This window comes from Pipistrellus kuhlii, unplaced genomic scaffold, assembly GCF_014108245.1.
Source record: "Pipistrellus kuhlii isolate mPipKuh1 unplaced genomic scaffold, mPipKuh1.p scaffold_m20_p_16, whole genome shotgun sequence".
Taxonomy (NCBI): Eukaryota; Metazoa; Chordata; class Mammalia; order Chiroptera; family Vespertilionidae; genus Pipistrellus; species Pipistrellus kuhlii.
Genome location: NW_023425471.1, coordinates 19,997,858 through 20,010,988, shown reverse-complemented (window position 1 = coordinate 20,010,988; position 13,131 = coordinate 19,997,858). Strand labels below are relative to the sequence as shown.

The 13,131-nt window shown below is 42.2% G+C and overlaps 1 protein-coding gene and 1 pseudogene across 1 annotated transcript; both read left to right on the top strand.

Annotated features, from left to right (window-relative positions):
- Nucleotides 1-2,684: 2,684 nt before the first annotated feature.
- On the top strand, nt 2,685-3,190 carry LOC118719908 (SUMO-conjugating enzyme UBC9-like). The gene has a single exon (XM_036439777.2). It carries the CDS (start codon nt 2,693-2,695, stop codon nt 3,164-3,166), a length of 474 nt encoding a protein of 157 aa, XP_036295670.1. The 5' UTR covers nt 2,685-2,692; the 3' UTR covers nt 3,167-3,190.
- A 3,105-nt stretch (nt 3,191-6,295) lies between these two features.
- On the top strand, nt 6,296-11,312 carry LOC118720206 (annotated as a pseudogene).
- The last annotated feature ends 1,819 nt before the right edge of the window (nt 11,313-13,131 follow it).

Genomic DNA, 13,131 nt, shown 5'->3' with positions numbered 1-13,131 from the left:
TTTTAAAGTAGTGAAAGTAGATATTAAAAGAAGTTTTCTAATTTCTCAAATGTTTTATAGAAATTGTAATCATTACTTACTTTACCCAATTATCAGATATCCAATACCTCAGATGAATTGTGTGAAAATAATTTATATAAATTTATGGTTTTGATAAATGGGCATATATTTCTATACATTGTGAATACTTATGGAAATTTTACATGGTCTACAGAGATATTCTAAGATCTTATTATGCTGTAATACAATCATTGGAAGCTATTCACTTGCAGTGACTTAGGCACATTTAGATCAAACTTAAAAACAATTGTAAGGCACTAAATTAGTTCATTAACACTTAGTCTAGAGATGTTCATGTTCATCAACAACAGTGACTTTTGGGGCTGCAGATAGAATGTAGTCTTGGATATTGCAATGCCCAGAAAGGTAACTGTAACTCTATTTGTCTCCCCCCCATTCAAGGATATTGAAACACAAGTAACAATTACATATGTGTTTTTGATCTATTAAAAATAAATAAATAAATAAATAAATAAATAAATAAATAAATAAATTGAAACTTTTTTTTTTATCAGTAACTGCTGGAGGCAAAGATCAACAGTAGTTAACATATAAATGTGAGAAATCTGCTTTTAGGCTAATGGACTTTGATATTCAGCAGAGCTGAAAATCAGCATTCTATTAATATTACCCTGCTGTTGGCAAAATGACTGAAGGCAATCCCCTAACCTGATAATTCTTTTACTGTTTACCAAACTTTATCCTTGATATACCTGTTTGTATTCCTAAAGGGCAAATGTGTATTCAAGTAAATAAAAGATGATGGGTCCTGGGTTTCAGCAAGCTTCTCCACTAGAGGTAAGTTATCCATCTGGCTTTCCCATGCCTTCTAAATTTATATTTCTTGTCTAATATATTTATTAGTGTGTCAGCCCCTTCTCCAGACCTTGAACCCTAGCTGCAAATAGATGCGGCATTCACAGTTACTAAAAAATGACTTTTAATATCCTCAGATATGATAGAGACATTCTAGCACATTGCAACATCATGGATGAGCTGTACTGTTATTAATATAAAAAGTACAGCAGTAGCCGAAACCGGTTTGGCTCAGTGGTAGAGCATTGGTCTGCGGACTGAAAGGTCCCAGGTTTGATTCCGGTCAAGGGCATGTACATTGGTTGCGGGCACATCCCCTGTGGGGGGTGTGCAGAAGGAGGCTGGTCAATGTTTCTCTCTCACTGACATTTCTAGCTCTCTATCTCTCCCTTCCTCTCTGTAAAAAATTAATAAAAATATATTTTTTAAAAAAGTACAACACTTGTCTCCATAGACAGAACCTACCAACAAAAATATTAGTTATAGTAAACATTTAATATTTAAATATTCCTTGTCAGGTAGCTCATTTGGTTAGAGTGTCATCTAGGTACACCAAATTTACAGGTTCAATCCCGTCAGGGCACATGCAAGAATCAACCAATGAATGCATAAATAAATGGGACAATAAGCTGATGTCTCTCCTTCTCCTCCTCCTCCTCCTCCTCCTCTTCCTTCTCCTCCTCCTTTCTCCTCCTCCTCCTCCTCCTCCTCCTCCTCCTCCTCCTTCTTCTTCTTTCTTCTTCTTCTTCTTCTTCTTCTTCTTCTTCTTCTTCTTCTTCTTCTCTCTCTTCTCTCTCTCTCTCTCTCTCTCTCTCTCTCTCTCTCTCTCTCAAATAAAGATACATGCAAATAATCTTGCTACCAGTTATTAAATTAAGTAATTTGGATAGGTACAGATAGTGCAAGCTGCTTTTGAATACTTACTAAAGGAAGTATTTTGTAATAATTTTGTAATAATTTTCTCTGAAGCAAGTGTAGCATTAAAAATCATTCCACTGATTTTAAGTCTATACTTGAAACTAGATGGATAGTAATAAGTACTTATTTGAGGTGGTCATGACAGTGGTAGTGGGTTTCACAAAGAATAGCAATTTCAAAGGACTGACCCAGCACATATCCTTCTTTTTATCCTTTCACTTGATTTAGCCCTATAGAGTTGTAGATCATTAATCCAAAGCAATGATGGCAGTAAACATTTTCTTTAACCCTTCATAGGCACAGCCAGTTCTGCAAACATGTAATTTTGGCCTAGCAGTCTTGAGGAGAAATGTTTAGACAGGTAACCTTATTAAGACTACAGGCACTTGCTCCTAGAAGTTACACCCTGCCCCTTTCTCTTGCTGTCTCCTTTTGTATGAATTAAAGCCATTTTCAATAGAAATGCCTTTTGCACACAAGGTCTGTTTTCCAATAATATATATGCCAAAGCATGAATTTAGTTAAGATCATAAAGAAATGTATAAGAAGCAATCTCATGATGAAACAAGACACAAATCATATTGGCTAGCATAAAACCAGTTCTGCTCCCTTGAAGCAGATTGGTGGTCAATGCAATACTTGAGTTACTTTTCAGAAAGGATGACTGGAAAATAGAATTATGACAGAAACGGATGTAAAAGGCAAAAATATGTTTATCACTGTTAATGCAAAAACATTCAAACTTGTAAAGAATTGTTGTGAGCGGGCTCCGGAGGAAAGTCCCTAGACAAAGGAAGTGTCGCGCGCAGACAAAGGAACTGCTGCGCTGCCTCCAGCGCCGCAGCAGCTGCTTTGTCTGCCTCACTCGCGGGGGCGCGGCTGCCCTAGGACTTTGACCATGTCGGGGATCGCCCTCAGCAGACTCTCCCAGGAGAGGAAAGCTTGGAGAAGAGACCACCCATTTGGTTTTGTCGCTGTCCCCACCAAAAACCGCGATGGCACGCTGAACCTCATGAAGTGGAAGTGCGCTGTTCCCGGGAAGAGAGGGACCGCCTGGGAGGGAGGCCTGTTCAAACTGCGCCTGAGCTTCAAGGAGGACTATCCGTTCTCGCCGCCCACATGCCAGTTTGTGCCGCCGCTCTTCCACCCCAACGTGTACCCTTCGGGCGTCGTGTGCCTGTCCATCCTGAACGAAGACAAGGACTGGCGGCCGGGCATCACCATCAAGCAGGTCTTATTGGGGATACAGGACCTTCTAGATGAACCAAACACTCAAGATTCGGCTCAAGCAGAGGCTTCCATGCTTTATGGCCAGAACAGAGCGGAATATGAGAAAAGGGTTCGAGCACAAGCCAAGAAGTTCGCACCCTAATAAGCAGCGACCTGCGGCAACATCAAAAGGAAGGGATCGGTTGGCAAGAACTAGTTTCCAACTTCTGCAGATCCGGCATCGCTCTGTACAGTGACTGGCCACCAGGGGAGGCGGGCGGCATCATTTTCCGTCTCCGCCGCTGGCACAGGGTTCTCCACCTGCTGATGCCTAGTGTTCATACATGGTCTCTTCCTTCCGTCTTTTCTATGTTGTTATGTAAAACTTGCTGTTATTTTAACATTTTATTTTAATTATTTATTTCATTTTAATATTTAATATTGATGTCAGTATTTCAACTGCTGTAAACTGATAAACTGTTATACTTCACTGAGCCCCTGAGGAGCTAGTTCCCTTTGCTTGCAGGTGCAGCGTGCTTCCCCTGTCAGAGCCGCACTCACCTCCGGCGGCTGGAAGAACAGGACATCGGCCCTTCTCCTTCCCTTGGCCTCTGTCCTTCTCTCCGCAGAACCTGGGGTGTGTTGCTATAAGCCTCAGATCCAAAGTCAGCCAGCCTCTTGTTTTCGCATCACTTCCTTTGTGTTTATATGGCATTTTGTCTGTGTTGCTGTTTAGAGTAAATAAACTGTATATATATACATATATATAATAAAAGAATTTTTGTATTTGAGCTGAGCGCTGGGATAATGTTCCAGAGAATGGCAGTTTTGCACTTTTTTTTCCTTTTTTCTTTTTATTAAGGTATTGTATGTGTACATATCTTTCCATTGCCATCCTACCACTCCCATACATGCCCTCAACCCCCAGAGTTTTTTGTCCATTGGTTTTGCTTATATGCATGCATACAAGTCTTTCAGTTGATTTCTTATCTCCCCCATATCTCCCTACTCTCCCAGCTGTAATTTGACAGTCTGTTTGTTGCTTTACTGTCTCTGCATCTATCTTTTTGTTCATCAGTTTATAATATTCTTTATTATCCATAAATGAATGAGGTCATGTGGTGTTTCTCTTTCATTGACTAGCTTATTTTACTCAGATAACAACAAGCTCCAATTCCATCCAGGTTGCTGCAAATGATAAGAATTCCTTCTTTTTTATGGCAGCATAGTATTCCATTGTGTAGATGTACCATGGTTTTTTGATCCAATCATCTGCTGATGGGCATCTAGGCTGTTTCCAAATCCTAGCTATTGTAAATCGTGCTGCTGTGAACATAGGGGTGCATATTTCCTTTCTGATTGGTGTTTCTGGTTTCTTAGGATATATTCCTAGGAGTGGGATTACTGGGTGGAATGGGAATTCCATTTTCAGTTTTTTAAGGAAACTCCATACTGTTTTCCACAGTGGTTGCACCAGTCTGCATTCCCACCAGCAGTGCATGAGGGTTCCTTTTTCTCCGCAACCTCGCCAACCTTTTTTAATACATTACAATCAAAAGAGATGTAAGTAGGTACATGAACTCCATTGGTGCTAGATTAGGGAGACAGGATAAAGCAAAGCAGAGAAATCTCTGGGATTGGATAAAAAGTAAAATGATGGACACATACTTCTTTTACCTAGGTGGATACGGGATAGTTAACAGTTAACAATTAACATGATAATTGATAGATCCTCCCTTCCTCCATTTGATGGACAGATGTAAAGCCCACCTGCGGCCAGATATTCCTGAGCACTGTACCACCAATCAGCACCTGCCAAATACCCTAAGCCCTCAATTCCTAAGCCCCTAGGTCCCTAATCACCAATCAGCGTATGCTGAGTGCCCTAAGCCTCGTTCCCTATCTTCCCCTTAAAGGTGCTTGTACCCTGGCTCTCGCTCTCTTCCAACCCCTCTCTCTGTGGAAGCAGCCAGCAGGGGTAAACTTCTCTCCAATAAAGCCTGTGTGTGTCCTGCCATCCTGGTCTCGGCTACTTTCTCTATTTAATCTATCAATAACAATAACAATGAAGGAATTAGTGGTATCTGTCCAGGTGGCCAGGCCCTTTTGGTTGTGCTACAAGGGGTTCATAAAAAGGGAAGTACAAATTACTCTAACATTTCACATGTTATCTTGGGCTCAGTAAAGATTGATGTTGATCTATCTCAAGGGAGAGATTGGCTTAGGATGTGACTACCCACCATAAACTACTTTTAGTTAAAGCTTTAATTTCAGACCTTCCTTTGTGGTTACTTTAGGTCTCTGAGTTTGCAAGACCACCATGCAGGCCTACCCTGAGCTTAGCAAGTTAGCATGTGGCCCCTTTTTCTTCCACATCCTCAGATGATAAAAGGTTTATGAGAAAAAGGATGTTTATGAAATATCAATGTTTTATCCACAGATTATTTATTAATTACCTACTATATACATTGAATGACAATATTATTATATGTAGATTGTTAAAAACAACACTCAATTGAGTACATTTTATTTATTTTAATTTTTAAAATATATTTTATTGAGTTTTTACAGAGGAAGCGAGAGGGATAGAAAGTTAGAAACATTGATCAGCTGCCTCTTGCCCGCAACCAAGCTACATGCCCTTAACCAGAATCGAACCTGGGACCTTTCAGTCCATAGGCTGACACTCTATCCACTGAGCCAAACCTGTTTCGGCAATTGAGTACATTTTAAATGTCTTATTGTCTTTAGTCAATGATTTATGAATCATGTAGCATCTAATATGGCAGGTAGAAAGGAGCTTTGAGGAACTGTATAAAATGACAGACTTTTATAGACAGAAGGGAGTCAAAACAAAAAGGTTATACTAGGGAAAAAAAGTGAGTTGGTTATGGAAAGGTTAACTGCCTTTAGGGGATGGCTGGGGTGTATATGGCAAACCTAACTAGTGCTGATCAGGCAGTTCCTGATTGATTGGTTTAAGATTCCATTTTTCCAGAGAGCCAAAACAGTAACTAAGTAATGTGAGACTTAGCATAAGCGACTCCATTTTGGGCCTGTTTTTTTTTTTTTTTTTTTTTTAAGAGTACATAATTTTTATTTAAGATTTACATAGACATTAGAACAATACATTAAAAATGATAAATTCCGACCCAACACCCCTTCCCAGAGGAGGTTGCTCACCCCTCCCCCGCACATCTGGGGGATCCTGCGCCCCCACACCCAATGACCCCCAGGCCTCCCACCTGACCTGCTTCCTGCGGGTTGCTGGGAGGCCCCTTCTCCTGGTCCCATGGCCCTCTCCTCCTCTGGGACCCTGAGCCTGGAGCACCCCAACAGCCCGGACCCGGACAGCCCGGACCAGGACCCGGACCCTACCGGGCAGCTGGAAGAGGAGCCGAGTCAGCCACCCTGTGAAATCCCCATGGACCCAGAGGCAGAGTGCAGTGTGGACATTATCGTAGTGGGCTCCAGCGAGAAGTCGTCTACCACTTAGCCTGAGCCCTGCAGAGATCTGATTGCCTATGAAGTCAAGGTCAACCGGCTAGACATAGAAGAGCTGTGCATCTGCTGCGGAAGCTTGAGGTGCACATGCAGCACCCCCTGTTCGAGGGCGGAATGTGCTCCCCCAGAAAGGACAAGTTCCGGGACTACTTCTTCTTGTATGACGACGACTGGTACCAGTCCTCCTGCTCCATCTGCTACACCGGACAGACGCTGCTCATCTGCGAGAACCCCGACTGCACCCGGTGCTACTGCTTCGAGTGCGTGGACACCCCGTTGGGACCCGGGACCTCAGAAAAAGTTCAGGCCATGAGTAAATGGGTGTGCTTCCTGTGCCGGCCTGCCCCCGCAAGGGGCTGCTGCAGAGCAGGAAGACTTGGCGGGAGCAGCTGAAGACCTTCTACGACCAGGATTCTGAGAGTCCCATTGGATGTATAAAAAGTGGGGAAGAAAAAGTCAATCCGCGTGCTGTCCCTTTTTGGGGACATCAGGAAAGAGCTGACGAGTCTGGGCTTTTTGGAGAACGGAGCCCGCTGGGCAAGACTGAAGTACCTGGAAGATGTCACCGAGGTCGTGAGGAGGAGCGTGGAAGAGTGGGGCCCGTTCGACCTCGTGTTAGGCTTCACACCTCCCCTCCGCCAGGCCTCTGGCCGCACTCCGGGTTGGTACATCTTCCAGTACCACCGCATCCTGGAGTACGCTCTGACCCAGCCCAGCAGCTCACAGCCCTTCTTCTGGATGTTCGTGGACAACCTGATGCTGACTGAGGCCGGCCACCCTGATGCCAAACGCTTCCTGGAGATGGACGCTGTGACCATCCTGGACTCCTGCGGCAGAGCCATCCGGAACGCCTTACACGTGTGGAGCAACATCCCGGCCATGAGGAGCAGGCATTCGGCCGGCGTGACCTGGGAGGAGCTGTCCCTGCTGGCTCAAGACCAGCAGAGAACACAGGCCGTGGCTGCCGCAGGGCTGGCCTCGCTGGTGAAGAAGTGCTTCCTCCCCCTGAGAGAATATTTCAAGTATTTTCAACCGAACTAACTTCCTCTTTTGAAGTGAGTCATTATACCGTGAAAAAAAAAAAAAAAGTCTTTTCTTTTCTTAGAATTAAGATAACTTTCCTGATATTGTCTCCATTTCCCTCTTTCAAATGATTATTTTATTTGCTTGACTTTGGATTTCCATGGTGACCTCAGACCCCTGTGCCCTTTGGGTCTTGAGATGTAGCCACCGCACTCCCCGAGCCACCCCCTGCCTCCTGCCCCCCGCTTCCCCCCCCCCCCACTGCTCCTCTGAAGGGAGGGGGCGAAGTGCCTGGTGTCTCACCAGGGACAACATCAGGGTGTTCAAGCCCTGTGTGCTGCTGCAAGTGTTAGTGTGTGCTGTTTGTGGAATTAAAAATACACTTATTACGGGGGGGAAAAATGATAAATGATAAATTCCGCCGAAACCGGTTTGGCTCAGTGGATAGAGCGTCAGCCTGCAGACTGAAAGGTCCTGGGTTCGATTCAGGTCAAGGGCATGTACCTTGGTTGTGGGCACATCCCCAGTAGGGGGTGTGCAAGAGGCAGCTGATCCATGATTCTCTCTCATCGATGTTTTAACTAACCCTCTCTCTTCCTCTCTGTAAAAAATCAATAAAAATATATATTTTAAAAAATGATAAATTCCATAGATAGAAATAAAGGAAATACAGCAGAATGTTATAATAGCAGTATAAAATGACCTATTGATTCATATTGCTCTTGAATTGCATTCAGAAACCTTGTGACTGTTGTGATTTTAAATATATTTGAAATATTATACTTTAATTTCTTCTTAGATTATTTATGTAAGAAAAAAAAAACCACTCTGAGGCATGAGAGTTCTAAAGGCAATGTCCATTAATCCTAGCTTTTAAATTTCATAGGGGATTCAGAGCACCCATACTGCGAAAATGTAGGCATCATAAAAGTACATTTTTGGAATCATATTAAACTATCATTTCAGCTATCAACGTAAGAAATGCTCATACTTATAGAAAAAAAAATTTAAAGAGTTCATTTGAACCAAAACAAAATGAAAACTGTGAGGAAGCAAGATCTCAAATGCTTTGGAGAATAACAGTTTTGCAGTTTCTTTTATCCCTTTGAGATTAAAGAGAAAATGTATGGAAGATCACCTGGAGGTAGGAGAAAGAAAAATAGGAGTTGGATTACAGATAGCTTCTTTTGAGGGTGGATATGCTTTTTTCAAAGGTATGTTATTCCTAGATGCACAAAAACAATGGACAGGGCTTGCTTAAGGAAAAGACAACCTTTTATCAAAGAAGTTATATGCCTGTGGCATGACTAATTACCATGACCTGCTCAATTAGAAATTTGTTATTGTGATTCTGTTGTAATTAACCTAGTTATTAATAACAGGAAAGAAGCAAAAGGAAGGCCAGATATTATAGGCATGCCATTCGGCAGCTTCACTAGGAAGCTCAAACTTTACAATCTCCAGAGAGTCACGGATCTATTCTCTGCAGATCACTGGGGGGAGGGACTGCACAGTGGAGAAATAAATGTATATCCAAAAGAATTGGCAGGACTAGCAAAGGTGCTTTTTGTCAGTCACACCTGGGAACAGGTAATTGGCCAGAATAGGCATAGCCACTTCAAGAGAGTGACTTTGGGATATGTAATCCCCTAAAGAAAGGAATTCATTCTTAGTTCCTCTTATGCTCTTTGTTGACTCCTGGCTTGCTGAGTTCTTGCTGTGTGGCCCTCGGCCATTCAACATTCTCCAGTGTGGCCCACAGCCTGGACGAAACAGGAATTTCAGGGTAATATAGGCAGGCTTAGGGAATTTTTAGAATTGGGGTCCATGGAAAAACACAGGGCTACAGACTGGGAGAAGGTACATTTCTATAACACTAGGAAGCCAGGTGAAGTTACATTTCCATAAAACAAGGGAACTGGAAGTAGCCAAAAAAGATCTATATTTACAAAATAAAGAAGGAAGAAAGCCCAGAAGGAATAGGAGAACAATGAGGGTGGAGGGCCTCAGGAATCACTGTAGTAACCAATTGGAAAGGGAATATTAACCAATCAGAGGGAATATCAGGACACAGCAGCCTTTATAAACCGTGGAAACAGAAAGTTGGTGGAACCCTTTCTCTCTCCTTATGTGGAAGTTCATTCTGTGGGTCTTTTTCCCCCTCCCCACATTGGAGTCTTTCCTTGTTATTCAATAAATCTCCATGTTTTCTATACCACCTTCTTGATAGATTAAATAGAGAAGGTAGCCAGAGACTGGGATGGCAGGACACACACAGGCTTTATTGGAGGGAAGAGTACTCCTGTTGGCTGCTTCCACAAAGAGAAAGGAGGAAGAGAGTGAGGGGCGGGGTACAAGCACCTTTAAGGGGAAGATAGGGGAGGGGGCTTAGGGCACTCAGCACAATCTGATTGGTGATTAGGTACCTAGGGACTTAGGAATCAGGGGACTTAGGGTATTTGGCAGGTGCTGATTGGTGGTTCAGTGCTCAGGTATGTCTGGCCTCAGGTGGGGTTTACGTCTGTCCATCAGTTGGAGGAAGGGAGAATCTATCACTTCTGTTCATGGATTCATTCTTTGACTCTGGCGGTCAAAGAATCCGGTTAAAATATGTACACAGATAATAATTTAATAAAATTTTAAAAAAGAAAATAAAGAATCCAGGTACCAGTCCTCAAAATTTTGTATCAATACTCATTGTGTAAATTTGTACTGCATAAAACAAATGAACACATTCACTATCTCATAATAGTGCAAAAGTGATTTCTGTTTTATCTTGTGATGCTGCTGTCTTACACGATGCTTTTCACTGCCCTAGCTGTTTGGAGAAGCCCTTCAGAAGGCTTTCCACAAACCAAACATAGGGTGTATATTTTTTTATGCAGGACTATTGTGGGAAGGTTTGATAAAGGAATAGATATTTACAAGGTCTCAAAGTCTCATCTACAGGTTACTTGTTAATTACTGACTGAGAAAGGTAGCTTTAACATGAAGACCACCATAACCAGATGACCCAGATGACTAAACTCAGCTTCACTAATAACTTGGCACTCTTACCTGCTGTACTTCCTGATGGGACATATTGAGAACTATACTGCTGCACATAAGAATTTTTTCTTGCCATAAAAGTTTAATTTTATTCAGTTATGAGAAGATAATCAAACCAATGAAGACACTAGCGTTGTCTCTTCAAAAATGTCAAATAAGTGTGAAATTTAAGTCAATGTATCATATCAGCCTTAGCCTGATTGCCTGGTATTTTCTGGCATAATGATTATTTTCGGTAGATTATTTTTATTTATTTTAATCTTTTTAAATATATATTTTATTGATTTTTTACACAGAGGAAGAGAGGATAGTTAGAAACATTGATGAGAGAGAATTATCGATTAGCTGCTTCTTGCACACCCCCCACAGAAGATATGCCCACAACCAAGGTACATGCCCTTGACCGGAATCGAACCCAGGACCTTTCAGTCCACAAGCCGATGCTCTATCCATTGAGCCAAACCAGTTTCGGCATCAGTAGATTATTTTTAAGAAACAGCAAACACAAGAGAAGCTCTGAAAACTGAGTAGGAGTTACTTATTTGTAAAGGGTATTTACATTTATAATGAAATCTCCAATTTTAAGGGCTTTCCCCCTAGGTTTTCCCAAGGAAGTGAATGATGATTCTAAAGCTCTAGACATCAAAACTCTTATCACTGGAGAAGACAAGCACTTAAATCTGCATAACAACCATACTCTTGTTTATTGTTCGTTTCATGGAAACCTCCTATAACTAGCTTCTCTCCCCTCAACATCTTTTGTCTTTAGCTATAGGATAGTACTGAAGGTGATTTCTTGGGCCATTTAAAAGAGTTGCTTGGCTTTCTTGATTCTCTTCCATGTATACTGCAGGTACACATATTATTATACTTCTATGTGCCTTTTTACTGGTAATCTGTCTTATAGTACCAGTGGAAGGAGTTTTTAGGGGTGAAATAGGTTTAGAAAATTTTAGGAATTAAGGGGTCTGTGGAAAAACCACAAGGTTACAGAGCTGCAAAGGGTACATTTTGATAAGATAAGGGAGCTGGGAGTAGCAGAAGGTACATTTCCATAAGATAAGGGAGCTGAGAGCTGCAGAAAGGGGTACATATACAGAATATAGCAAGGAAGCCCCTCATTCAAAGAGGAAAGAAGAAAGCCTGGAGGGAATAGGGAAACAATAAGGGAGAAGAAAAAGGGAACATAACATACTTCATGTGAGATTTGAGTTCTGAAGTTGCTATAGTGACAAGCAAGAAATGTGGTCCCACTGGCCTAAAGAAGAGGGAATAAAGTACCATATTGTGAAAAGGCCTATAAATGTGAGGCCTTTAAGAGTTGAAAAACACCCCTGCTGGATATCCAGCAAGAACATAGGACTTCAGTTCTACTGCTGGGTAGTGGAGTTCTAATGTTATCCCAAGGAAAATAATTTCTGGAGACTTGAATGGGAGAATGAAATCCCTAGGTTTGTAAGTCCCATTTTCCTTAATCTAGTCATAGAAGAAGTGTAGCTGGGGTTTCAGTAAAGCTAGATGGCGAGTCAGAATCCACAGTTTCCACTTATGCAATTCTCAGATAACACTAATAGGACATAGATAAGTGATAAATTGAGTATCCAAGGGACTGGAATCTTGGGGGACTATCTTTAGAATACTACTTACCACAGAATACCGATGAAAAATTAACACTTTCAAGAAAATCTGATGTATGTTCTTTGGCTTCAGTTAATAGAATGATTGGTTGGGATAGATGGTATAAAAAGAAAACTCTGAGGAGAGAACCAAATGGTGGCATAGGTAATCACTGCTTTCCACAACTACTTCAACATTAAAACTAAAATACAGAACCACCATCATGCAGAAACACCTGAAATCTGGCTGAATGGAAGTCCCAATGAGGAGGAAACTGGTTTTGCAAGGCATGTCAGACATAAAAACTGTGAACAATGCACTGCCCTAGGTGGATAGAGGGTCATTGTTGCTGGCCCCAAAACAGGTCATCGGATATGACCTGGGGACCCCCAACACCTGGGGGCCTTCCTGTAAGCCTATAAAAGGGGCGGGACCATATCTGCAAGACAAAGACCCCAGAAGGTTATAAAAAATGAAGCCCTCTGCCTGTTTCTTCACTCTGATTTAGAAATTATTCCCAGAGTCCGCTAGTGTTAATAAACGGGGTTCCTCCCTTTCTCTAGAAAGCATGCTTGGTATTTCTTTTGTCTTCTGCAACACTACAACTAGAGAAGTAAAGAAGAAAGCACATGGCCGAGACCGGTTTGGCTCAATGGATAGAGCGTCGGCTTGGGGACTGAAGGGTCCCGGGTTCGATTCCTGTCAAGGGCATGTACCTTGGTTGCGGGCATATCCCCAGTAGGGGGTGTGCAAGAGGCAGCTGATCGATGACTCTCTCTCATCGACGTTTCTAGCTCTCTATCTCTCTCCCTTCCTCTCTGTACAAAAACAATAAAATATATTAAAAAAAAAAAAGAAGAAGAAAGCACATGGAGACTGGTAGGAGGGGCAGAGGCATGGAAAGGGCTGATCTTACACCCATATGTGGTGGTTGTT

Coding starts and splice junctions, on each gene's coding strand:
- LOC118719908 (XM_036439777.2), top strand. CDS start 2,693: ATGTCGGGGATCGCCCTCAGCAGACTCTCCCAGGAGAGGAAAGCTTGG.